At 44.5% G+C, this 23,633-nt stretch overlaps 1 protein-coding gene across 2 annotated transcripts; it reads left to right on the top strand.

The window, feature by feature from the left end:
* The first annotated feature begins 295 nt into the window (after positions 1 to 295).
* On the top strand, positions 296 to 23,633 carry LOC135527905 (DDB1- and CUL4-associated factor 1-like). Of its 2 annotated transcripts, none has more exons than XM_064956556.1 (25): positions 296 to 486; positions 1,327 to 1,459; positions 1,663 to 1,739; positions 1,858 to 1,931; positions 2,024 to 2,137; positions 2,244 to 2,381; positions 2,575 to 3,225; positions 3,398 to 3,499; positions 10,175 to 10,333; positions 10,463 to 10,642; positions 10,839 to 11,048; positions 11,245 to 11,414; positions 12,217 to 12,344; positions 12,452 to 12,687; positions 12,866 to 13,932; positions 14,276 to 14,474; positions 14,563 to 14,645; positions 15,416 to 15,500; positions 15,598 to 15,831; positions 16,051 to 16,144; positions 20,391 to 20,495; positions 20,846 to 20,919; positions 21,061 to 21,153; positions 21,323 to 21,587; positions 22,000 to 23,633. In XM_064956556.1, exons 2-25 carry the CDS (start codon positions 1,335 to 1,337, stop codon positions 22,053 to 22,055), a joined length of 4,719 nt encoding a protein of 1,572 aa, XP_064812628.1. In that variant the 5' UTR covers positions 296 to 486; positions 1,327 to 1,334; the 3' UTR covers positions 22,056 to 23,633. The 2 variants fall into 2 exon arrangements, with proteins under 2 accessions (XP_064812628.1, XP_064812627.1); XM_064956555.1 differs by having other exon boundaries at positions 21,997 to 23,633.

The raw sequence follows: 23,633 nt of genomic DNA, 5'->3' as shown, positions 1-23,633 counted from the left end.
TTGGTTTATCTCGGCCCTGTGTCCGTCATAAAAAATCGACAGTCGGCGCTAAACTTTGACGTGTAAACGGTCGTCATTGGTTAGCACAGCCACAAAGGCATAAACCCCGCCTCTTTTTGTATTTTATTTACAATTTATCTTCTTAAAATCTGACTTTAAACCTAAACTTAACCACACTACAAACCTTATGTATAACCCTTAAATTAAATTAAGACCAAAAAGCAACAAAAGAAAGTATGTATTTTTACGATATATCCAGTTTTGACTTTGTGGCTGTGGTAACTCGTGACAACCGTGTAGAACGTGTTCGCCATAATAAACCCCGAACAAGGCTGTGCTAAAACAAGTGATAAGGTGCTGTGCGAAGCTGCAGTTTGTATTGTTTTTAACAATACATGTCTAGCTAGCAAGTGTATGTCGGGATTTTAAAAAGTATTTTTTTTGTGGAAGGGATAAGGAAAGCGAGGGAAAATTGAGCATATCAAGGTACGCATTCGCATAACATGCTAATAATGTGTTCGCTAGCTAGCTACATAGCTAGCGTTAGTTAGCCAACAATGCTGTCTCGCACATTAATAACTGTCTACTCTGGGCGGTCTTGTAGCTAGCTCGTGTGCACAATCAATGCAAACAGCAGTTTCTGAACATTGAACTAAGTGTAACTTCGCTTAAACAGATTTTCCGACGTTGTAACTCTATATAGCGAATATCCGTAGCTAGCTATCTAGCTGGTACATTTAGCTAAAAGGGGTATTTCACACCTGCAGAGTTTATCTAAGAAATAAGTTAGCTATCGACGTACCGATGACGGTGTTGCTTGTCATCCTGTACAGTAGCTAGCTAACGTTTAGCTATATATTCCGGAGACAGTAACGGTAGCAAGCTGACGTTAGAAATAGGCTAATTAGTAGCTACTACACAGTAACGTTAGATAGCTAATGCTATTGGACGGTTTCTAGCATCATGACCAAATCACCTGTTGACCGTTGGAGTCTCTAGGGACCTATGCAGCTGTCTGACTGGATCTGTTCTGAACTGAAGCCCAAAGAAAGGTCCCCTTTGAGTCACTGGTTGCAACTGGAGAGGAAGTCGTGGTTTGTGTGCATAGATCGATCATGCATTAAATATATTTTATTTCAGGAGTAGGCCAAATAAGTAAGCTAGTGTTAGTGACTATCACTATCCGTCAGTTGCCTGTCATTGTAAATGTTGATATGGGCTAGATTGATTTCCTACCACTTTTCTGTCAACATTCAATGCTTCCATCTTGCTTGCACCAATCCAGTGTTTTGCACATTCTTTCATCATGTGTTTTCTGTGTATTAGGCCACACCATGGCGTCGGCATCTGCCAGCGTGGATTCCAAGGCAGAGCTGACTGCTCTGCTGGAGCATTGGTTGGAGAAGTGGGAGGGGGAGCAGCAGGCTAGCACACCAGACCTGGTTAACATCCTCACCAAGTGAGTGCCTGTGTAATAAAGGAGGATAATGTTTTGTAACACCAGTGGATATTATGGGAAGTTTCAACAACAACAAAAATGCACTTACTTTATTCAGATCACATTACTTGAAGGAAGGGATGGATGATTGTTTTAAAGCCTCTGGACATTTAGGAATATGTTGTATATTTTGAATATATCATGGGTTTTTATTTTCCTCTCAGGATCTCAGAGCTGGTGGAGAGGGAGACTGAGGAATATCACAAAGCTGATCCTGATCCTTTTGATGACAGGCACCCTGGTAAGATGTTTTATTTCTGTTGTGTGTAGTCATAGCTATATAATTAACTGTATCTAGCAAAAGTGATATTTGTTGACATTTTGTATATTTTTAATTCTCCCCACCTTTTGTCACTTAGGGAGAGCTGATCCAGAATGCGTATTGGGTCATCTGCTTAAGATCCTGTTCAAAGATGATGACTTCATGAATGCGGTGAGAATGGAAAACAATTATACTTATTTAGTATTATTTGTAAATTGATGATCTGGTGAGTGCATGTTATTTCAACTCCTGTCTTTTTCCAGCTGGTGAATAGCTATGTGATGACCAGCAGAGAGCTCACCCTTAACACGGCAGCCTGTCGCTTGCTGCAGAACATCATGCCTGGGTTGGAGACCGCTGTGGTCTTTCAGGAGAAGGTATGCTACAACCTGCTTCTGTGGAGATGCACTTAAACATGTTTATAGATTTAGTTAGCTAGAATATGCAACCTACTCAACAATCATGATGTTGTGTTTGTGACAGGAGGGCATAGTGGAGAGGCTGTTTAAATGGGCCCAGGAGGCTGAGCAACCCCTGATGATCTATGCTACGGGCCTGCTGGCAGGAGCCATGGAGAACCAGGACATCGCTGCCAACTACAGGGAGGAGAACTCAGTCCTGGTCAGTGCCCAAACCCTATTATGAGGTGTTTTTATTAAGCCTCTGAGAAGGTTTAACAACATGAACATAAGATCTTGTATAAATACTGCAATGTGGGTTCAATTTAATTTGACCTTGTGTAGCCACATGTGGGCGCCATGGTGTCCATCTGGATCTCTGAATGACGCTAGATGCATCTCTCTCGCTCTCTCAGGTGCCTCTAATGCTGCAGCGGCTACGTGAGCTGCAGGCCAAGGACACTGAGAACAGGAAGGAGTTTAAACGGCCCAGTCCCAGGAAGGCCCTGGGGGAACCTCTCCTTCCTCTGGATGAGGAGACTGTTGACGGAGGCTTCGAGGACACCCCGTTCTCCTCTGGGAATAACGGCACAGAGAGGGTGGAGAAGGGACCAGAGGAGGACAGAGAGGAGAACCCCTTCCCCCCAGGGAATAACAGAACAGAGAAGGGACCAGAGGAGGACATAGAGGAGAGCCCCTTCCCCAGCAATGAGTCTGACAACTCTTCCCACAAGATCAGCAGCTGCACCAGCTCGTCCATTAAAGGCCTGATGAAACCTGTGTCTGCCCCGCAGTCTCTGTCCCACCGGGACTTCCCAGATGGCAGGGCGGAGGGCAGCAGTCATCTCAAGAGGAGGGCGGAGAGGGAGAATGGACGGAAGGTGAAACAGAAGCTGAACTTCTCCCTGCCGGAGCCGGAGAGGAACTTCAGCGAGCTGTCCAACAGTAGCTGGTCTGAGATGAGCCCCTGGGTGATTGGGAACAACTATCACCTTTACCCTCTGACCCCGGAGATGGAGCAGAGGCTCATCCTACAGTACCTCACCCCTCTGGGGGAGTACCAGGAGGTTAGTGTCTGCTACATAAACCTACCAGCAGATGTCAGTCTTGTCAAACTCTATAAGAGCTAGTACTGTACTCGTTGAAGACATTATGCCATAAATAACTGAAGGCTGCTAGACGGACGAGTAGTGCTCTGCATAAATGTTTAATTTCTCTGTATTATTTTCTGTCTTTCAGCTGTTGGCTGTCTTCATGCAGATGGGAGCCTGTGAGCTGCTCATCCATTACATGGACCTGAAGCAGACCAACGATGTACAGCTCACCTTTGAGGCTCTCAAGGTAACCTTACTACAACTAGGGCTGTTGCTGTGACCGTATTACAGGCAGTCACGAGTCAGGAAGGCAGCCAATTTCCACGTGACCATTTAGTCATGCTAATTAGGCTTCTCAAAGCTCAGATGCTGCTGGTCATTAGTAGCCTACCAAACTTGCTAACTGCCTGGTATTCGGCACTATATTGTCCCTCTAATCACTCTGGCATTAATGCAAATGTTATTGAAAATCGAATCCTACACTTCATGAGAGCCCATGGGCTAATGTTGCACAGCATTTCTATAGGGTATGCAATTGCATGAGAAAAGAGGATCACATCTGCTTTCTATAGGCTAGACCAACTATATTTATTTCTCAACTTTCCTAATATTAAGCACATTGCTCAACCATACAACAGGAGTATAGCCTTAACTGGCTGGCATGAAAATGAATCACTGGAAAAGCATCCTCCATTCTCTATTTAAGTGCATAGATAACATGTTGTTTTTCGTCTGCCCATTTTTCGAGACAGTTGCGTGATAATGGTCCATTCTAAATCAATATAAATTTCACTCACACAGTACCAGTCAAAAGTTTGGACACACCTACTCATTCCAGGGTTTTTCTTTATCTTTACTAATTTTACATTATAGAATAATAGTGAAGAAATCAAAACTATGAAATAACACATGAAATCATGTAGTAGCCAAAAGTGTTAAACAAATCATCATATATTTGAGATTCTTCAAAGTAGTCACTCTTTGCCTTGACAGCTTTGCACTCTCTTGGCATTCTCTCAACCAGCTTCATGAGGTAGTCACCTGGAATGCATTTCAATTAACAGGTGTGCCTTGTTAATTTGTGTAATTTCAGTTGTGTTGTGACATGGTAGTGGTGGTATACAGAAGATAGCCCTATTTGGTAAAGGAACAAGTTCTTAATATGGCAAGAACTACTCAAATAAGCGATCATCAATTTAAGACATGAAGGCCAGTCAGTCTGGAAAATTTGAAGAACTTTGAACGTTTCTTCAAGTGCAGTCACAAAAGCCTTCAAGCGCTATGATAAAACTGGCTCTCATGAGGACTGCCACAGGAAAGGAAGACCCAGAGTTACCTCTGCTGCAGAGGATAGGTTCATTAGAGTTAACTGCACCACAGATTGCAGCCCAAATAAATGCTTCACAGAGTTCAAATAACAGACACATCTGAACATCAACTTTTCAGAGGAGACTGCGTGAAATCAGGCCTTCATGGTCTAATTGCTGCAAAGAAACCACTACTAATGGGCACCAGTAAGAGGAAGAGACTTGCTTGGGCCAAGAAACATGAGCAATGGACTTTAGACCAGTGGAAATCTGTCTTTTGGTCTGATGAGTGCAAATTTGAGGTTTTTGGTTCCAACCACCGTGCCTTTGTGGCCTCCACAATCACCGCAACCAAATTGAGATGGTTTGGGATGAGTTGGACAGCAGAGTGAAGGATAAGCAGACAACAAGTGCTCAGCATATATGGGAACTCCTTCAACATGTTTGGAAAAGCATTACAGGTGAAGCTGGTTGAGAGAATGCCAAGAGTGTGCAAAGCTGTCATCAAGGCAAAAGGTGACTACTTTGAATAATCTCAAATATGTAAAACATATATTGATTTGTTAATTTTTTGGGGGGGGGGTACTACCATGATTCCATGTTTTCATAGTTTTGATGACTTCTATTATTCTACAATGTAAAAATAAAGAAAAACCCTTGAATGAATAGGTGTGTACAAACTTTTGACTGATTTTGGATCTTTTTTTAGTATATGTGAAGACATGATGAAATCATGAATAGTCTGATGGGTTGTGAATGATATATTATCACTTGTGAATGATGCCCAGCATAAGAAACAGCCTTTTTTTTGCGACTTTTTCGAATCATAGTCGCACACCTCATGTAACCTAGCCCAAAGGCCTATATGTTTTAATAAGGTTTGTATCACAACTAAAGTGGCCAAATAACTTCTTAAATTAAGCTCATTCATCTGGTTTAGAGCTGGTTTAGAGCTTAACTAGCATACATAAGCAGCGTGAGAGTTTCAGGAACACTGAAACATGCATGAGAGCATCAGCTGTTCCAGACAACTGTGATCATGCTCTCCGTAGCCGATGTGAGTAAGACGGATTACCAGGACGTGTATTCAGAGCATGCGCTGACCAAGTGTCTACACTGACATTTTCAACCTGTCCCTGACTGATTCTGTAATACCAACATGTTTCAAGCAGACCACCATAGTCCCTGTGCCGAAGAACACCAAGGGAACATGCCTAAATGACTACTGTCATGAAGTGCTTTGAAAGGCTGGTCATGGCTCACATCAACACAATTATCCCAGAAACCCTAGACCCACTCCTATTTGCAAACTGCCTGAACAGATCCACAGATGGTGCAATCTCCTAATGCACTCAACATAGACAAAAGGAACACCTATGTGAGAATGCTAGTCATCGACTACAGCTCAGTGTTCAACACCATAGTGCCCTCAAATCTCATCACTAAGCTAAGGACCCTGGGACTGAACACCTCTCTGCAACTGGATCCTGGACTTCCTGACGGGCCGCCACCAGGTGATAAGGTAACAACACATCTGCCACGCTGATCATCAACACAGGGGCCCCTCAGGGGTGCGTACTCAGTCCCCTCCTGTTCTCCCTGTTCACTCATGACTGCATGGCCAGGAACAACTCCAGCACCATCAAGTTTGCTGACGACACAACAGTGGTAGGCTTGGTCACTGACAACGATGAGACAGCCTATAGGGGGAGGTCAGAGACCTGGCCAGGTGGTGCCAGGACAACAACCTCTCCCTCAACGTGATTAAGATGATTGTGGACGACGGGAAAAGGAGGACCGAGTACGCCCCCATTCTCACCGACAGGGCTGTAGTGGAGCAGGTTGAGAGCTTCAGGTTCCCTGGTGTCCACATCACAAACAAACTATCATGGTCCAAACACACCAAGACAGTCGTGAAGAGGGCATGACAAAACCTATTACCCCCTCAGGAGAATGAAAAGATTTGGCATGGGTCCTCAGATCCTCAAAAGGTTTTACAGCTGTACCATCTAGAGCATGGTTGCATGTGTTTAACACTGCCTGGTATGGCAACTGCCTGGCCTCCGACCGCAAGGCACTACAAGTGTCCTGCCATCCAGGACCTCTATATCAGGCGGTGTCAGAGAAAGGCCCTAAAAATTGTCAATGACTCCATCCACCCTAGCCATAGACTGTTCTCTCTGCTACCGCACGGCAAGCGGAACTTGAGCGCTAAGTCAAGGTCCAAAAGGCTTCTTAACAGCTTCTACTCAGAAGGCATAAGACTCCTGGACAGCTATTCAAAGGGCTTCCCAGCAGACCCCTCTTTTACGCTGCTGCTACTCTGTTTATTATCTATACATAGTCACTTTAACTCTACCTACATGTACATATTACCTTGACTAACCGGTGCCCCCGCACATTGACTCTGTACTGGTACCCCCTGTATATAGTCTCTGTATAGTTTTTTTTTTTTTTTTTACTGTTTTTTTTTTTGTTTGTTTTTTTTTACAATTTCATATTTTTTACCTAAGAAAAAAAATGAACTCCGTTGTTGTTTTAAGGGCTTGTAAGCATTTCACTGTAAAGTCAACACCAATAACTGTTGTATTCGGTGCATGTGACAAATGAAATAGGATTTTTATTTCAAGTTTTGTGAAGATAATATTCACCATAAATTCATTTCTATAATAAAGCATTACATGGATAATCGCATTTGCAGTCACTTTTGATAATGGTGCTTTCCAGCTAATGGAAGATTCCAGCTTATGGCCTACTGCCATGTGCGCATTGCTGCGCTTATAATGTGAAGAAATGGCCTAATAGTTTAACATTTTACGCTAAACATTCTAATATGTTGTCAGCCACATTGTGTAAAAAAAAATGTTTTTTAAAACATTGATGCTAGTGGTTGTTTTAATTTGGGATCTATTGCATCCCACAACTGTCAGACTTTGGAATATTTATTTCTCGCACACAATAGAACAGGTCGACTTTTGTGCTATGTGGGATAGATTGCTTTTGTTGTTTGTTATGCCTACTCATCTTGTTGGCCGACGAAAAGTAAAATATATCTTTAAATCTTCAATATGCACCTTGGAATTGGAGAAGGACATTCGCAGTCGTGTCCCGGATGTGTTGGTCTTCGCTTGTAGTCTGAGAAAGACCCGATCACGGGATGGAGAGTGCGCATCTCTCAGGGAGAAGGCATGGATTTTCTTTTAAAGGTGAATTACAGCCAGAAATGGAATGCCACCGTGAAATTCAAGACATTATCAAGTTCTTGTCAAATTGTAAATGAGACTAATGAGTATTTTACAGCCTGCACAAAAAACAAAGTTTAGATTAATTTGATTAATAACTGTAAACTACGCAGAAAGGAGTACTTATTTCTTTGTTAACTGCTCAACATAGAACAGCTGCAGCTGCATGTGCGCACTCAAGTTGCACTCGCATTAACATCTGCTAACCATGTGTATGTGACAAATAAAATTTGATTTGTTGTTTGGAGAAATATTTCTGTTTTCAGCTTTGTTAAATTGTGTTCTTCATACTATAAAATAATGCAATGGAATTCTAAGCAAATCTTGTCTGCTAAATGAACTAGTTTAGGCCACAGGCATTTGGCATAGCCAGATCACGACCTAGCATAAGGAGAACTCAGAGTATGCTATTCTGTTCTTCTGAAATAGACTACATTTTCTTCATATCATGTTTCTTTTGACCTGTCTAAAAACATTTATTTATTTTGAAGGTGTAGGCTGTATTACATGGATTTATTAGGCTTTCTAAAATATAGATGTACAGTTGAAGTCAGAAGTTTACATACACTTAGGTTAGAGTCATTAAAACTCGTTTTTCAACCACTCCACAAATTTCTTGTTAACAAACTATAGTTTTGGCAAGTCGGTTAGGACATCTACTTGGTGCATGACACAAGTAATTTTTCCAACAATTGTTTACAGACAGATGATTTCACTTATAATTCACTGTATCAAAATTCCAGTGGGTCAGAAGGTTTACATGCACTAAGTTGACTGTGACCTTTAAACAGCTTGGGAAATTCCAGAAAATGGTGTCATGGCTTCAGAACCTTCTGATTAGGCTAATTGACATCATTTGAGTCAATTGGAGTTGTACCTGTGGATGTATTTCATGGCCTACCTTCAAACTCAGCGCCTCTTTGCTTGGTGTCATGGTATAATCAAAATAAATCAGCCAAGACCTCAGGAAAAAAAATGCCGGCCTCCACAAGTCTGGTTCATCCTTGGGAGCAATGTCCAAACGCCTGAAAGTACCACGTTCATCTGTACAAACAGTAGTATGCAAGTATAAACACCATGGGACCACACTGCCTTCATACCGCTCAGAAAGGAGACGCCTTTTGTCTCCTAGAGATGAACGTACTTTGGTGCAAAAAGTGCAGAACAACAGCAAAGAACCTTGTGAAGATGCTGGAGGAAACGGGTACAAAAGTATCTTTATCCACACTAAAACGAGTCCTTATATCAACATAACCAGAAAGGCTGCTCAGCAAGGAAGAATGGCTCCAAAACCACCATTAAAAAAAGCCAGACAACGGTTTGCAAATGCACATGGGGACAAAGATCGTACATTTGAGAGAGATGTCCTCTGGTCTGATGAAACAAAAATATACGTTTTTGGCCATAATGACCATTGTTATGATTGGAGGAAAAAGAGGGATCCTTGCAAGCTGAAGAACACCATTCCAACCGTGAAGCACGGGGGTGGCAGCATCATGTTGTGGGGGTGCTTTGCTGCAGGAGGGACTGGTACACTTCACAAAATAGATGGCATCATGAGTTAGGAAATTTATGTGGGTATATTGAAGCAACATCTCAAGACATCAGTCAGGAAGTTTATGCTTGGTCACAAATGGGTCTTCCAAATGGACAATGACCCCAAGCATACTTCCAAAGTTGTGGCAAAATGGCTTAAGGACAACAAAGTCAAGGTATTGGAGTGGCCATCACAAAGCCCTGACCTCAATCCTATAGAACATTTGTGGGCAGAACTGAAAAAGCTTGTGCGAGCAAGGAGGCCTACAAACCTGACTCAGTTACACCAGCTCTGTCAGGAGGATTGGGCCAAAATTCACCCTACTTATTGTGGGAAGCTTGTGGAATGCTACCCAAACATTTGACCCAAGTTAAACAATTTAAAGACAATGCTACCAAATACTAATTGAGTGTATGCAAACTTTTGACCCACTGGGAATGTGATGAAATAAATAAAAGCTGAACTTAATCCTCTGCTATTATTCTGACATTTTACATTCTTAAAATAAAGTGGTGCTCCTAACTGACCTAAGACAGGGAATTCTTTACTAGGATTAAATGTCAGGAATTGTGAAACGTGAGTTTTTAAATGTATTTGGCTAATGTGTATGTAAACTTCCAACTTCAACTGTAGATGTGTGGAAGCCAGGAGATGCTGAATGTTTGTTAATTAACGGTCAATTACCGTGAGACCCAACAGTTATTTGCTTGACAGTCACTGGCTGATGAAATTTAGTGACTCCCACAGCCCTAGCAGGAACTGACTTAGAATGTGTCTCAATTGTTTAAAGAAGTGCATCCCAGCTTTATCCTAGGATTCCCATTCTCTACCTGTAGTACCTGGCCTCCCTGCTCCTGCATAAGAAGTTTGCAGCCCAGTTTGTGGCCCATGGAGGAGTTCAGAAGCTTCTGGAGATCCCCAAGCCTTCCATGGCCGCCACAGGGGTGTCTCTGTGCCTCTACTACCTGGCCTACAACCAGGATGCCATGGAGAGGGTAGGGGACCAACACACACCATAAAGATCAACTGTTCCTGTGGTCTGTGTGTGTAATACAGATTTACATTGAAGTAAATTAAGTCCATACAAATTGTGTGTTCACTTCATGTTTCTCTGTTCCCCTTAGGTGTGTATGCTGCCTCACTCCATCCTGTCTGACGTGGTGAGCTACACTCTGTGGCTGTTGGAGTGTTCCCACGCCTCGGGCTGCTGCCACGCCACCATGTTCTTCTCCATTTCCTTCTCCTACCGAGCTGTGCTGGAGCTCTTCGACAGGCAGGACGGCCTCCGACGCCTCGTCAACCTGGTAGGAGGGCCTGTCTGGTTTATTCTTGCTTCTGTTTCCTCTAGCTGTCACTACGACAGGGTTTTCTAATATTTGTAAAAAAAAAAAAAAAAAAACTGTTTTGGTATTTCTGTCTCTCGATCAGTTCTCTGAACATGCTCACTGTTGCAGTGTGTATTACACTGCTGCTTATTGTGTATAATTCTACTGTCTCCAGATAAGTACGCTGGAGATCTTAAACCCTGAAGACCAGGCGGCCCTGCTGAGTGATGACCAGATCTTCTCCAGCAGGCAGACAGCCAAGCACACCTGCATGGCCCTGCGCAGGTTCTTCGAGGCCCATCTGGCCATCAAGGTGGAGCAGGTCAAGCAGTCCCTGCAGCGGACTGAGGGGGGCGCTCCCATTCACCCGCAGCCCTACTACAAGGTAGGCGGAACAGGCCATCCCATCTGAGTTGGGAGATTGAAGTGATTGTGTTTTCTCTAAATTGCCAATTTCTTTCTATAGGGATTTATAAAGTTCCCTTTCTGAATTGACCCCAACCCCCTGGAACCCATCATCACAGATATACCTTGGTGATGTTTTTCCTTCAGAGGTGCCTCATTGTCCTTCTGTTCCCCAGGCGTGCAGCTACACCCATGAGCAGGTGGTGGAGATGATGGAGTTTCTGATCGAGTACGGCCCAGTCAGGTTGTACTGGGAGCCAGCTGAGGTCTTCCACAAGCTGTCCTGTGTTCAGCTGCTGCTGCAGCTCATCTCCATTGCTTGTGACTGGAGGACCTACTATGGCAGGTAAGGACAGATAAGAAATGCAACCTTCCTTCTCTATTGCAAGTACAGATCCCCTTGTGGGAAGTTGGCAGATCGGCTGTGCCGACTTCAGACGACTGCCAAGACACTTGTTTGGGGTTGTAGAGCAAAACGGAGAACACCATCGTGTTCATGAGAGTCTTATCTTTCCATAAACACAATAGTTTGTAGGCCAAACTGTTCAGATGCTACAAATGTTTTGGTGAGAATATAATAATTTGCTAATATTGTATTTAATTTGCCTTAGTGGCAATATGTGACTTTTTGGGCGACCTGACCGAATGTACAGATCTCGTTTTACTTGAAAGCAAAAGTCTAAGAAGCGGTAGATCTGTTCATGTGCACTATTTCCATGCTTCCCTTTTTCTTTTTTCTTTCGGTTTTATACCAGTTTCAAACAGCTGAACTAATATTGATGGTTATGGAAAATGTATTTCACAGTGGTTTAGACGGTACAATGATTCTCTACACTACACTAGCTTATTTTGTCACATAAACTGAAATTAGACGAACTGTTTTAGTTTTAGCAACCAGGAAATGTCAGAGTGATTTCTGCATAGTGCAACTTCAATATTGCTGGACCCCAGGAAGAGGAGCTGCTGCACAACTAACCAGTGCCTTATGGGTATCATATATCATATCACCATAATTACTCTGCTCTATATTAAAATACATCTCTATTCATTATGGAGAACACTTGTTTATATCTTTTCACAATTTAAGTGAATACCCGAGTAATACTGTGTGACTATTTCCCTCCGGTTCTCTCCGTGTTGTCCCCTAGGAGTGACACAGTGCGTTATGCCCTGGACATACTGAGCATCCTGACGGTGATCCCGAAGACCCAGCTGCTGATGGCTGAGTCTGTGGCTGTGCCAGATGGGGAGGGGGGTAATGCAGTCTCCACCGTGGGTACGTTACCTGTCCTTCCATGGCGTTCTATTGACACCTCCTTATCTATCCAGTAGACCAGGACTGTTTGCTTTGGGGTTTAATCTTAATGTTCAGTTGTTCCTCAGGTATGAGTGTAGTCCTGTTGGTGGCGGAGGGAGAGGTGTTTGTGAACGACGCCGAGATCCAGAAGTCTGCTCTGCAGGTGGTCATCAACTGTGTGTGTGCTCCGGACAAACGCATGTCCAGCATCGGCAAGTTCATCTCGGGCACTCCTCGTAGACGCCTGCCCCAGACTACCAAGAGCAGCGAGAGCGTGCTCAGCAAGATGTGGAACGTGGTGCAGTCTAACAACGGCATCAAGGTGAGAGAAGATTAACTTCGGAACTGTCTATTGATAGATATTACGCTGGTATGTTGTTGGGCGCTACTGGTCTCTGATTTGTCTCTATTCATTAATGGTTTGGGTTTCTTTTATGATTTCTCAATACTGTTATTATGCACTCGTAACCATAGCTAGTTCTTCTGCCATCTCCCTGTAGGTGCTCCTGTCCCTGCTGACGGTGAAGATGCCCATCACAGATGCGGATCAAATCCGGGCCCTGGCCTGTAAGGCCCTGGTGGGTCTGTCCCGCTCCAGCTCAGTCAGACAGATTATCAGCAAGCTGCCTCTCTTCAGCAGCGGACACATCCAGCAGCTTATGAAGGAGCCTGTGCTCCAAGACAAACGCAGCGAACACGTCAAATTCTGCAAGTTTGCGGCAGAGCTCATCAAGCGAGTGTCTGGTAAACCCCTCATGATAGGGACGGATGTGTCCCTGGCCTGGCTGCAGAGGGCTAATGTGGTGGCCCAGTCCAGGATCTCCTTCCCTGAGAAGGAGCTACTGCTGTTGATCCGGAACCACCTGGTGGCCAAAGGCCTGCATGACACGGCCACCACACTCACCAAGGAGGCCGACCTCCCCATGGCCATCCTCCCCCACCCATCTTCCTCAGCTTTACTTCCTGTCGTTGTTCCCCCTCCTCCTGCCTCTCCTGCCCCTGCCCTCCCCCGGACCCCTCGGCTGGCCAATGGGGTTGCAGCGCGGTTGGCGAGCCACGGCTCTCATCCGTCCATACCGTTGTCAGTTCAGCCCCGTCCCTCGACATCGCAACTCCTCGCACTCCCTCCGGCCGCCCCTCCCCTGTTGACCCCTCACCAAAGCAACGGCTCTCCCCTAATTGGTCGGATCGTGTTCACGCGAGAGCGCCCGTCGCCATGCCCCGTGCCTGCCAGCTGTAAGAAGCCGCGGGTGCTGAGGCAGAAGTCAGATTACGGTGCCTTCAGCCAGAGTCCAGCCATGAAGAAACAGCTGGACAGACACCTGCCCTCTCCCCCCGCCCTGGACAGCATCATCACAGAGTACCTGAGGGAGCAGCACGCGCGCTGCAAGAACCCTGTCACCACCTGCCCCCCTTTCTCCCTTTTCACCCCCCACCAGTGCCCCGAACCCAAGCAGAGGCGCCAGGCCCCAACCAACTTCACCTCCCGAAACACACGCAGGGTCGTCTACCCCAAGTATGGAGGGGTGGACGGGGGCTGCTTCGACAGACACCTCATCTTTAGCAGGTATGTTTGGTTCCTAATACACTGGGGACTCAAAGTCCTTGTCATTATCTTTTAATTGGGTTTTTAGATGGACTTCTATGGGTAACATGTTCCCCTTTCCCCCAGGTTTCTCTGGGTAACATGTTCCCCTTTCCCCCAGGTTTCTCTGGGTAACATGTTCCCCTTTCCCCCAGGTTTCTCTGGGTAACATGTTCCCCTTTCCCCCAGGTTTCTCTGGGTAACATGTTCCCCTTTCCCCCAGGTTTCTCTGGGTAACATGTTCCCCTTTCCCCCAGGTTTCTCTGGGTAACATGTTCCCCTTTCCCCCAGGTTTCTCTGGGTAACATGTTCCCCTTTCCCCCAGGTTTCGTCCCATGTCTGTGTTCAGGGAGGCAGATGAGGATGAGAGTGGGTTCATGTGTTGTGCCTTCTCTGCCCGTGAGCGGTTCCTGATGCTGGGGACGTGTACGGGCCAGCTCAAACTCTACAATGTGTTCACAGGCCAGGAGGAGGCCAGCTACAGCTGCCACAGCTCTGCCATCACACACCTAGAGCCATCACGGGTCAGTGGGGACATTTACAAATCTACATGTCTTGTGGATATCTAATACATTAGTTTTTTAGTGAAACTTTTGTCTTTTTTGTCATCAGGATGGCTCTCTGTTGTTGACGTCGGCATCATGGAGTTATCCTCTGTCTGCACTGTGGGGCATGAAGTCAGTGTTCATCATGAAGTAAGTGTGACACAGTAGACTGACCTTGTCAGATCAATACAGTTGGTTATTTCTTCAAATGGGGATGACTGCTTTAGCCATTCCATTTCTATGGTTAATTCTATTGGTTGTGTGTTTATGGTGCTCCCTGCCCAATGGTCCAGCTGCTCAGTGCCAGCAGAGCATGGAACTGCTGAAAGAGGGTGACACATTCGTTAAACACACTAACTGAACTGCCTTAGTAGGGCTGGGAATTGCCAGCGACCTTGCAATACAATACTGTCACAATACTTAGTTGTTATACGATATGTATTGAGACTCTCACTATTCAATACTGTAATTTTTATTGCGATTGATTTTCGGAACACTGCTCACTATATGTCTACTGCAGAGAGAAATTAAATAACTGAAAACATGTCTCACTATTTAAAAAGATGGCGAACAAGCTATAGGATGAAAAATACTGGAGGGTTAGCGCAGGTACAGCTCTCTAGTACTAGCTAACAAATTACAAATAAAAAATTATACTTGGAGTCAAAGTATCAATATAATATCGTCCAAAATAGTGTTGCAATATGTTACTTTCTATATTTTTTTTATCCCCATCACTATGTCTTAGGGCTGGAATGTTCACTTCATACAATACACAGTGTAGTGGAGCCTCCTGCCCTCAGTTTAACCAAAGCAACGTTGGTGCATCATTACTTAACCTAAATGGCTTGTTCTATATGGCCTGAAGTCAGAGGTTGTAAGGAATATTTTCTATTTATCTCTATTTATTCTTCTTTCAGGCATTCCTTCTTAGATGATCATTATGTGGAGTTCAGCAAACTGTCACAAGACCGAGTTATTGGCACAAAGGAACACATAGCTCACGTGAGTCTTCTTTATAAACATCTAAAGGTTCAACTGAATGACCAGGTACACAAGCTTTGTTTTTTTTTGTCCTGATCACCTGATCTTTGGGTCTCAGATCTATGACATCCAGACGGGGCAGAAAACCCTGACCCTCAACTACCCGGACCTGGCCAATAACTACAAGAGGAACTGTGCGACCTTTAACCCCACTGACGACCTGGTGCTGAACGACGGTGTACTGTGGGACGTGCGCTCGGCTCGTGCCATCCACAAGTTTGACAAGTTCAACATGAACATCAGTGGAGTGTTCCACCCCAATGGCCTGGAGGTCATCGTCAACACTGAGATTGTATCCGACTCACAGACTGTACAATAGTTATATTTGTAGACTTAATTGGCGGTACTGAGCCTGCATCAGTTTGTCTGTTAAGTGACCTAATGTCAAGATGGGACTGTCCCATGCCATCTGAGTACATCTGAGTACATCCCAATCCCAGAGGTATTAGGTAGAGTAGTCAATATGCTATATTGATAATGTGACAGTGTGATTCCTTAATGGTTGTGTCAGTGGGACCTGCGGACTTTTCACCTCCTCCATACAGTGCCAGCTCTGGACCAGTGTAGGATCGTCTTCAACAACAACGGCACGGTCATCTACGGAGGTAAGGACTATGGGAAATGAAGTAGTGTGAGGTGGTAGCAAGGCTGGTCAAATTCCACCTTATGGTGAAGAGCTAAGACTTTTAGATGTGTGTTGAAAGGTGAATGCTTGTGGGGTTGTGTTTTCACGACATGTGAAAGGTGCATGTAGATGTGTGTGTTTGATGCCACACGGCCCTGCTGAACCATATGGCCGGAAGGCTGTGCCCTGAGCGAGCAGAGGGGTCTAACCAGCAGGTTCACATCTACAGCCACTGGGAGGCCATGATAGATCCACCCACATCAAATCAAAATTATTTATATATCCCTTCGTACATCAGCTGATATCTCAAAGTGCTGTACAGAAACCCATTCTAAAACCCCAAACAGCAAGCAATGCAGGTGTTGAACCACGTTGGCTAGGAAAAACTCTCTAGAAAGGCCAAAACATAGGAAGAAACCTAGAGGGGAACCAGGCTATGAGTGGTGGCCAGTCCTCTTCTGGCTGTGCCGGGTGGAGATTATAACAGAACATGGCCAAGATGTTCAAATGTTCATAAATGACCAGCATGGTCAAATAATAGGTCTGGGACAGGTAGCACATCCGGTGAACAGGTCAGGATTCCATAGCCGCAGGCAGAACAGTTGAAAATGAAGCAGCAGCACGGCCAGGTGGACTGGGGACAGCACGGAGTCATCATGCCAGGTAGTCCTGAGGCATGGCCCGAGGGCTCAGGCCCTCAGAGAGAGAAAGAAAGAACGAGAGAAAGAGAATTAGAGAGAGCATACTTAAATTCACATCAGACACCAGATAAGACAGGAGAAGTACTCCAGATATAACAAACTGACATTAGCCCCCCCAACACAAACTACTGCAGCATAAATACTGGAGGGGTCAGGAGACACTGTGGCCCATCCGATGATACCCCCGGACAGGGCCAAACAGGAAGAATATAACCACACCCACTTTGCCAAAGCACAGCCCCCACACCACTAGAGGGATATCTTCAACCACCAACTTACCATCCTGAGACAAGGCCGAGTATAGCCCACAAAGATCTCCGCCACGGCACAACCCAAGGGGGGGCACCAACCCAGACAGGAAGATCACATCAGTGACTCAACCCACTCAAGTGATGCACCCCTCCTAGGGACAGCATGAAAGAACCGGCCAGGCAGAGACAGCAAGGGCGGTTTGTTGCCCCAGAGCCTTTCCATTCACCTTCATACTCCTGGGCCAGACTACACTCAATCATATGACCCACTGAAGAGGTGAGTCTTAAGTAAAGACTTACCGAGTTTGCGTCTCTTACATGGGTAGGCAGATCATTCCATAAAAATGGAGCTCTATAGGAGAAAGCCCTGCCTCCAGCTGTTTGCTTAAATTCTAGGTACAATTAGAAGGCCTGCGTCTTGTGACCATAGCTTACGTGTAGGTATGTATGGCAGGACCAAATCAGAGAGATGGGTATGAGAAAGCCCATGTAATGCTTTGTAGGTTAGCAGTCAAACCTTGAAATCAGCCCTTGCCTTGACAGGAAGCCAGTGTAGGGAGGCTAGCACTGGAGTAATATGATCACATTTTTGGGGTTCTAGTCAGGATTCTAGCAGCCTTATTTAGCACAAACTGAAGTTTCCACATGCACACCATTCTAACAGCTCAGTAAACAGAGACACTGAGGCCATGATAGATCCACACACAGCAGTACCACTCTTATCATGAACTCAGCAAAAGAAATGTCCCTTTTTCAGGGCCATGTCTTTCATAGATAATTTGTGAAAATCCAAATAACTTCATTGTAAAGGGTTTAAAAACTGTTTCCCATGCTTGTTCAATGAACCATAAACAATTAATGAACATGCACTAACAGCTTACAGATGGTAGGCAATTAAGTTCACAATTACAAAAACTTAGGGCACTAAAGAAGCCTTTCTATTGACTCTGGAAAAACACCAAAAGAAAGATGCCCAGGGTCCCTGCTCATCTGCGTGAACGTGCCTTAGGCATGCTGCAAGGAGGCATGAGGACTGCAGATGTGGACAGGGCAACAAATTGCAATGTCCGTACTGAGAGACACCTAAGACAGTGCTACAGGGAGACAGGACGGACAGCTGATCGTCCTCGCAGTGGCAGACTACGTGTAACAACACCTGCACAGGTTCGGTACATCTGAACATCACACCTGCGTGACAGGTACAGGGTGGCAACAACAACTGTCCGAGCTACATCAGGAACGCAATAGAATGAGAGAGGCTGGACTGAGGGCTTGTCGGCCTGTTGTAAGGGAGGTTCTCACCAGACATCACCGGCAAAAACGTTGCCTATGGGCATAAACCCACCGTTGCTAGACCTGTTGTCATTGCAGGCTATCTCAACGCTGTGCATTACAGGGAAGACATCCTCCTCCCTCATGGTACCCTTCTTGCAGGCTCATCCTGACATTACCCTTCAGCATGACAATGCCAGCAGCCAGACTGCTCTTTCTGTGCATGATTTCCTGCAAGACTTGAATGTCAGTGTTCTGCCATGGCCAGCGAAGAGCCCGGATCTCAATCCCATTGAGCACGTCTGAGACGTGTTGGATCGGAGGGTAAGGGCTAGGGCCATTTCCCCCCCAGAAATGTTCAGGAACTTGCAGGTGCCTTGGTGGAAGAGTGGGGTAACATCTCACAGCAAGAACTGGCGAATCTGGTGCAGTCCATGAGGAGGAGATACACTGCAGTACCTAATGCAGCTGGTGGCCACACCAGATACTGACAGTTACTTTTGATTTTGACCACCCTCTTATCTAGGGTCACATTATTCCATTTATGTTAGTCACATGTCTGTGGAACTTGTTCAGTTTATGTCTGTTGTTGAATCTTGTTATGTTCATACAAATATTTACGCATGTTAAGTTTGCTGAAAGTTAACGCAGTTGACAGTGAGAGGACGTTTCTTTTTTCGCTGAGTTTACTATCGATCTATTCATCCACCCACACATCTGTTCAGCCAGTATGTGTGCTGTTATTTTACCATGATGAATCCTCACATTACAGGTACCTGAATTTAACCTTGCCATCCATTTTCAAGGAGGATTTTTCATTTCTTTCATTGGAATTCCAGTTCACTTGACTCAATAGAAATGGAATTGACCCCAATCCTGTTACCCAAAGCCTTGTGGATACCATGAAGGCTCTGCACACCCACACCACACTGATTTAATAGCCAAAATAATGGGTCAATGTCTATCGATCTGGCCATCTCATCTGGCCACCCATTTTCCCTTCTAAATAAAAAATTGAATCAAACTTTGTCACATGCACCGAATACAACAAGTGTAGACCTTACCGTGAAATGCTTACTTACAAGCCCTTAAACAACAGTGTAGTTCAAGAAGAGTTTAAAAAAATGTTTTTACCAAATAAAATAAAAATAAAAAAATGATAATAAAAGTTACACAATAACATAAGAATAACAGGGCTATATACAGGGGTTACTGAGTCAGTGTTAGGGGTTACAGGTTAGTTGAGGTAATTTGTACATTGACGTAGGGGTGAAGCGACTATAGATGATAGCAGCGAGCAGCCACAGTATACAAACAAATAGGGTTAATGTAATGGTCTGGTGGCCATTTTTATTAATTATTCAGCAGTCTTATGGCTTGTGGGTAGAAGCTGTTAAGGAGCCTTTTGGTCCTAGTACCGCTTGCCGTGCAGAGAAAACAGTCTTACTTGGGGGACTGGAGTCGCTGACAATTTTTATAAGCTTTCCTCTGACACCGCCTATTATATAGGTCCTGGATTGCAGAAAGCTTGGCCTCAGTGATGTACTGAGTCGTACGCACTACCCTCTGTAGCGCCTTAATGGTCAGATCCCGAGCATTTGCCATACCAGGCAGTGATGCAACCGGTCAGGATGCTCTCTGGTACAGCTGTAGAACTTTTTATGGATCTGGGGGCCCATGCCAAATCTTTTCACTCTCCTGAGGGGTGAAAGGTTTTGTTGTGCCCTCTTCACGACTGTCTTGGTGTGTTTGGACCATGATAGTTGGTTGGTGATGTAGACACCAAGGAACTTAACTCGCGACCCGCTCCACTTGGCCTGCCTTTTCCTGTAGTCTATGATCAGCTCCTTTGTACTGATGCAACTGTTACCCTTTGCCTGTAAAAAATAATTGTATCCATCCATACACCTCTCTTGCTTTTTCTCTGTATATGAAGCACAACTATGTATGTGTTCCAGTTGTGGTGTGTAGAGAACCTAACCCTGCTGGGTTGTTTTTGCAGCGATGCTCCAGGCAGATGACGATGATGACATTATGGAGATGCAGACGAAGACTCCCTTTGGCTCCTCCTTCAGGACGTTCAACGCCACCGACTACAAACCCATTGGTGAGATGGCTCAAAGACCCACACCATCACCAGAGTTTCAAGCCGTTGCATTTATCAGGAATTGACTATCCAGTTTTATACTGTACGACCCTAAACAACCCAGCCATGAGTCACTAGCAACAATTCCTGACCCACCAACTGGGAAGCAATAATCTTGATGTATTTGGTGTCTATAGCATCTTGCTGTGGATGTGAAATATAATTCATTTTGTTCCATAAGCGGATAGACTCCATCCAAACAACTTGTTTCTGTATTAACTACTTTAGCTATGGTCAAGTTTGAACTATTGTGACAGGTTTATTTATTACATGACATCAATGAAACATACCCCCCTCTCTCCCCCCCCCAGCCACCATTGACGTGAAGAGGAATATCTTTGACCTCTGCACAGACACCAAGGACTGCTACCTGGCTGTGATTGAGGTAGGTCTTTTGTCATCTGTAATTTAACTCAATAAATCTGAACGGGCTTGTATCCAATGTTACACACTGGTAGAATAGTATTGGGAGACCTCCTCTGACACAACAGTTGTATGTTTCTGACTGCTGCGGTCTCTCATCCAGAACCAGGACTCGGTCAACACAGACACGGTGTGCAGACTGTACGAGGTGGGACGCCAGAGACTGGCTGAAGAGGAGGAGGATGAAGATGATCAGGTAAAGAGAGACAACAAACCCGCTTCCTTCAAAAAGCACAGCTCTATTATGTTGGTAGATAATTAATCAAATCACCAATCACTGACATTAGAACAACCTAAATATAGAGATGTAAGATCTGTGAAGCATGTTCCTTACACGGCTGTTTTGGAACACTTGTCCCTATCAGGAGGATGACGATCAAGACGATGACGATGATGATGATGATGATGACTCTGATGATGACATGGACACGGACCCTCTGATCGCTGAGCTGGATAACGAAAACGGGGAGGATGAGGAAGACGAGGAAGACGGGAACAATGAATTATCTCTCTCCGACGATGAGGTGTCTCGCCTGCTGGAGGGGGATGGAGAGGAGGAGGATGATGATGAAGATGATGATGATGACTCTGATGACGATGAGGAAGATGGGGACCTTGCCCTGGATAACAGTGAGTAACAGTTGTCAGTTTGTCCTTCAGACATTCACTGATAGGTACAGCATGGGATGCAGGACAGGCAAGGTTGAAGTTGTTGGAAACAGTAAACTTAAACCTGTTGTCATAAGGGCTAGGCTACTTAACACTTTTTAGTAATGATGTAGCTATTTATGTTATTATTCTTGAAAAGCTGTTACTCTACTGCTGTGTGAGGACACTTCCGCTTGAGAGGGATTGACAGAATGATAGGAAAAGGGGAAGAAGGATGGACCCTCACACTGTCTGGGGCAATGTTGCGGAAGACATGTCGTTTCTGCTTTATGTCATTTTTCTACCACCACAGCAGTGACTTGTACAGTATTCTGTCCCATTTATCCCCCAGATCTCTAAATGTATCTTTGTTGTCTTTCTGTCAACCCAGCAGACAGCTCTGACAACTCTGACCTTGAGGATGACATCATCCTGTCCCTGAATGAGTGAGGAGTCGTTGGTGTCTGGGACAGAGAAACTAGGACGGCGCGTCCAGACTCCTGGAGAGAGCGCTCCATGTGGATGAACCGTCATAAACAACTGAGACAAGACTATAAGGTACAGTTAGATAAGAGAGAGTTGGGCAGAAAGAAGGATGGGATTTGGGAAGTGAACTGAGAGCGCCAACAGAGCATTGCCAGTTTGGAATTCTGTCCAATGCCCCCCACCACCCAGGAGCAAGTCATCCTGGGAGAAGCTGATGGAAGGAGTCAGTGAAGAGCCAGAAGATAGATCTACCTTTCAAAATGTTTCTACAGAAATTGAATTAGTGAAAAAAAAAATAGATTTGTATATGATATAGTTTTATATTACACTGTGGGCTTGATGAGTGGAAAACGATGTTTGTACAGACACAACAACAACTGAGGCTATAATTTTTTCATTTTGATTTCATTAAAGCTCTTTCAAAAGTTTACCCTTTGATATGGACTATCCTTTATTTTTTAGAATGCTGAATGGCCACTGCTATTTGTAGAATTTTTTTTTTAGATTGGGAAACTGAATGAAGCTACTTCTGACTGTGGATTGCTAAGGCAGTGTTGGCTGACTCAAACATCCTGCTCTATACTGCATCAATTCCCACGTGGCCTGCTGAAGACTAAGGTGCTGCATGAGGCTTCCACTCTAACACAGTCTATGTGGAGCTAAAGCAGCCATAACCTCAGGTTCATCTCACTGCACCTTCTACTATACAAACTTGACCAACGACCAAGACGCCACACACAATAGTGCTATCAATGACCAACACCACTGGATTTCACAGCAACAGATCAAACATGGTGCTCTTGATAAATGCTGAAAACTGGTATTTTGTTTAGGAACTTCACACATTAGTGAGTGTAAAATGTGGACTACAAATATTGTCAGCACACGATTGATGTAGTTGTATGTCTACAAAATGAGGCCTTCAAGGATGTCTGTCTTTTTCCAAGTATGAATTTGGCTTTGGTTGACATTTTGAATGGTGCTTAATCTCAACCTTGGGTTTTTGCTTCCCACACACAGGTTAGTTTAAGGGAATACATACTTTACATATGAATTGCATGCAAACATGTTAGGATTTGTTTTGCGTTCATTAGTGGACATTGCTTGTTCAGTTTTTAGTAAGCTACAACCTGTTTACCTTTCATTTTACTCTCATGGAACAACACCAACAGAACTTGACCTGGAATGTTTGCCTACTGTCAATGATGCAGACAGTGTATTTTGACTGAAATGGGCTTGTTTGGATCATCTTTCTGAACTTTGTATGTTGGGTGGCTTTAGAAGCTATTCCTGATAAGTATTAAATTGTGGATAGCTCTATTATTCAGTTGCAACTTCTTTATTAAGACACTCTATTCAAATGTAGATGTGGTCTTGCCTATTGCCAATACATCATGTTTTCTTTACCGAGTTTGATTACATTCTTTACCTTCTGCCTCTTCTCATTTCTTCAAGGAGGCACTCTTGTAAAGATCCATAAAAACATGTTCTGTACAGTATGTATCTAAAAGTATTTTTACTATAAATAAAATGAAAGGTTGA

The sequence above is a fragment of the Oncorhynchus masou genome, chromosome 33 (assembly GCF_036934945.1).
Source record: "Oncorhynchus masou masou isolate Uvic2021 chromosome 33, UVic_Omas_1.1, whole genome shotgun sequence".
Lineage (NCBI taxonomy): Eukaryota > Metazoa > Chordata > Actinopteri > Salmoniformes > Salmonidae > Oncorhynchus > Oncorhynchus masou.
Note: the sequence above shows the minus strand (reverse complement) of the source record. Positions and strands in the feature narration are given on the sequence as shown.

Excerpts from the sequence above, each read along its gene's own strand:
- LOC135527905 (XM_064956555.1), top strand. The coding sequence starts at position 1,335 with ATGGCGTCGGCATCTGCCAGCGTGGATTCCAAGGCAGAGCTGACTGCT. Across the intron at positions 10,643-10,838 it reads TCCGACGCCTCGTCAACCTG|ATAAGTACGCTGGAGATCTT; the intron begins GTAGGAGGGCCT and ends TACTGTCTCCAG. Across the intron at positions 16,145-20,390 it reads CGGCACGGTCATCTACGGAG|CGATGCTCCAGGCAGATGAC; the intron begins GTAAGGACTATG and ends TTGTTTTTGCAG.